Below are 3,114 nucleotides of genomic sequence, written 5' to 3'. Positions count from 1 at the left end.
CTAAAACTAACTAACTTTTAATAATAATAATATAGTATATATATATATATATATATATATATATATATATATATATATATATACATGTATACATATAATTACATTATTGATGTTAAATTCATAATAATAATTGTTATATGTATGTAAGAATAATGAATTTTTATTTTCAAAATATGATTGTATTTGCTGATAAAATAAGTTCTGTTGTTTTTCACGTATGAAAAGGATAGATAAATAGGGAAACATATCATATTCAATATATCACAATATTATTAGAAAATCTTTAATATACTCAGCTCCATACATCACGTTCGATTAATAACCCAATTTCAAAATAATTCCGCATGATGAATCTGGATTAAATGTAAATAAATTATTGAGTGGAGCGTGTTTCTGCGAAGCCGCCTTGATTATTTCCTGAGCCACGATACCACCAACGACAGAACAAACTGGACTGAGTTGTCCATACAAATCACTCCTATAATTACAAAAATATTATTATACATGTAAACTTTTTGATCGATTAATTTACGTGTCAAAGCTGTCATACATACTCTACTAAATTATTTATTTTATCGCCTAACTCATATTTTTTAATAATGGCAGAAGCTTCATTTTTCAGGTTTTCACAACCTCTTTCATTAGGCAATGGATCTTCACCATACTTTTCACGATAATTCAGCAATACTAAAAAAATTTATTATTTAGACTATCTTTAAATATAAATCTTTACTTTTAAAAAAAATTTCTAATTTTAAAACATACTTAGCATCATATAATAGATGTCTTCCTCCTTAGTTAAAGATGTTTTTGGAACATTTAGAATAAATTCAAATGGTACAAAAGTTTCCGTGCGCTTTTCACTAACTATTATGGTTTCAATCTTTTCTTTACCCACAGGTTCACCACCTTCCGGTATTGTGACTTTCTTTGATTTTGACACATCCCTAAAAGATTTTCCATTATTTATTTACAAGACATTCACTCTTAATATGTCAAATTCAAAAATATAAATGTACGCACTCTACATATTCATGTTTTTGTAAATCTATAAATACATAACCAAGTCCTCCCCATACATCCCCAGCAAAGAATTTGACTTTTTGATTTCTGCACGCTCGATTAATCCTCTTTAGCTGGGTAATAGTACAATGCATAGCACATACTATATCAAACTGTCCAAAATATTCATCAGGCTTATCGTCAACCTTGTCTGAATCTGCATTAACATTAACCATGGGATTCAAGTTTTGCGCTCTTGGCAATGATGCTTCAGCTTTCTGTAAGCAAACAATTATTTCAGTACATATTTATTCGTGCGGCAAAGTAGTATAATCTACTATTTAATATTTACATTCTTTCCAATATCTTCTTTTGGAATAAAGAACTGCGAACATCTATCCAACTCGATTGCATTTCTATGGTCCAAAAATGTAACGCTTTTAACTCCAGCTAGAATAATGTTTTTAGCAATTTCTGCTCCGAAACCATCTAATCCTATCAAAAGAATTTTTGCAGCTCGCAATCTGTGAAAAATGTAGATAAAAAACATTCAAGAAAATAATATTTAACAAAAATTTTTATAAACTATTCTAAAATGTTAGATCTGTTTTTCCCTGCATTAAACTGCACTAGAATTTTTTTCATTTTCATTAAATATATATAAAAATATATTTATTATACTGTTATAAATTCCGAAAGTATATATTATACTAATTCAGTTGATAGAAAACAGACTTATTTCTGTTTTTTAAAAGATATATATATATATATGTACGTAATCGGCAAAGAGCAAAGAGAAACAAATTACGTCCAAAAATTAATTCTAAAAATCTTTCTATAGCCGTTGCATATCGCACTTGTAATTTGGGATTTTCACAAAATGCCGGTATTGATTCCGAATTATGTATTCATAAATTTACGAGACCTACCGTTTCTGTGAATCCAAGCCCCACAGACGAAGTTGCCTATCATACAACTCGGCTTCATGATCCGTCAACTCTTCCGTTTGTTTGTGATCCAACATTGTAACAGATTATTTATTTTTCACTAAAATACTCACGAACCACCGCCAAAAAAGAAGCGTCCCAGAATATTTTCGATATATAACCAATCTAAACCGCCTATGAGCATAAATGTAATAAAGAACTACTAACTGCGTTCAGAAAACAATAATTTCGACCAAACTTCGATTAACTTAAAAAATTAATTTAACAAATAATACTTGCAATATTACTGTTGTCAATATAAATAAAATTATTAATTTTTATTACCTCACATATCAAGAATAAAATTAGATTTAAAGTAATATTCAATAATAACGAATTATCTTCATAGTCTATGATTGGTGCACTACATTCACCAATCAGATCTACTTTCCAAAAGACGATCATATTGTATTTTCTGAACGCAGATTGTCTATTGTCACGGCGAAACGAGTGATATAGAAAAGAGGAAGGGGGAAAGGGTATAAAAAATTGTTGATTATCACTGATTGTCACGTAGATAGTGTGTTTTCAGATACTGGAGAGACGCGAGATATAAACGGTATCCATTTCGAATTTATATAAAAATCTACATTTAAAAAATCGTAAAATCGCATTGTCTGTCCGACAGTGCAAAAAAATCTCTGCGTATAAGTTATAGAGGTTATGTTCATTATAACAAGTTGACAGATTGTTACAATCGAAACATACAATAATCGAATAATCAAAATCAGTAGAACAATGAGTGTTAGTACATATTCTCTATTAACATGATGTATTCCTCCTTCCTTATTTTTATGATATTGTAAAACATGGGAAAAATGTATATCAAATGATTAAATGGAATGAAAGAACCTTGCAAGAAATTGTGACAAATGTATAAATGTAAAAATAATAGATATAAACGAAAAAAAAATTAGCTTGTCATGAAAAACATTGTAACGACATCTAAAATATAGTCTATATAAAATATAGTCATTTTTTTATTCCTATAAACTTTGAATTAATTAAATTAATTTTACTTTTTTATTTTTTTATTTTCTCAAAAGTCTTTTAATGGATAAATTATAGTGAAGCATCTTTTTCGAAGATACATTTTGGAGAAAGTGATTATTGGGAGAAGNTTAAT

General features: G+C 28.1%; 2 protein-coding genes across 2 annotated transcripts in view; one reads left to right on the top strand and one right to left on the bottom strand.

The window, feature by feature from the left end:
• Positions 1-3,114, top strand: part of LOC105618141 (protein C12orf4 homolog) — an 11,794-nt gene that overhangs the window by 1,462 nt on the left and 7,218 nt on the right. Inside the window, exons 2-3 of the mRNA XM_012199682.1 lie at positions 2,738-2,760; positions 3,076-3,091. Coding sequence (XP_012055072.1) covers positions 2,738-2,760; positions 3,076-3,091 — 39 coding nt within the window. The remainder of the gene's footprint in view (positions 1-2,737; positions 2,761-3,075; positions 3,092-3,114) is intronic.
• On the bottom strand, positions 268-2,026 carry LOC105617983 (SUMO-activating enzyme subunit 1). The gene is made up of 6 exons (XM_012199520.1): positions 1,932-2,026; positions 1,355-1,526; positions 1,024-1,280; positions 766-947; positions 555-687; positions 268-478 (listed from the first exon to the last, which is right to left on the bottom strand). Exons 1-6 carry the CDS (start codon positions 2,024-2,026, stop codon positions 316-318), a joined length of 1,002 nt encoding a protein of 333 aa, XP_012054910.1. The 3' UTR covers positions 268-315.

This window comes from Atta cephalotes (genome assembly GCF_000143395.1).
Source record: "Atta cephalotes unplaced genomic scaffold scaffold00015, whole genome shotgun sequence".
NCBI classification, from domain to species: Eukaryota; Metazoa; Arthropoda; class Insecta; order Hymenoptera; family Formicidae; genus Atta; species Atta cephalotes.
Note: the sequence above shows the minus strand (reverse complement) of the source record. Positions and strands in the feature narration are given on the sequence as shown.

Bases quoted from the DNA above. Each gene is read 5' to 3' on its own strand.
- LOC105617983 (XM_012199520.1), bottom strand. From the start codon at position 2,026: ATGTTGGATCACAAACAAACGGAAGAGTTGACGGATCATGAAGCCGAG. The intron at 948-1,023 runs GTGCGTACATTT...AAAATCTTTTAG, and splicing joins CAAAAACATGAATATGTAGA to GGATGTGTCAAAATCAAAGA. The intron at 479-554 runs GTATGTATGACA...TTGTAATTATAG, and splicing joins AAAATAAATAATTTAGTAGA to GAGTGATTTGTATGGACAAC.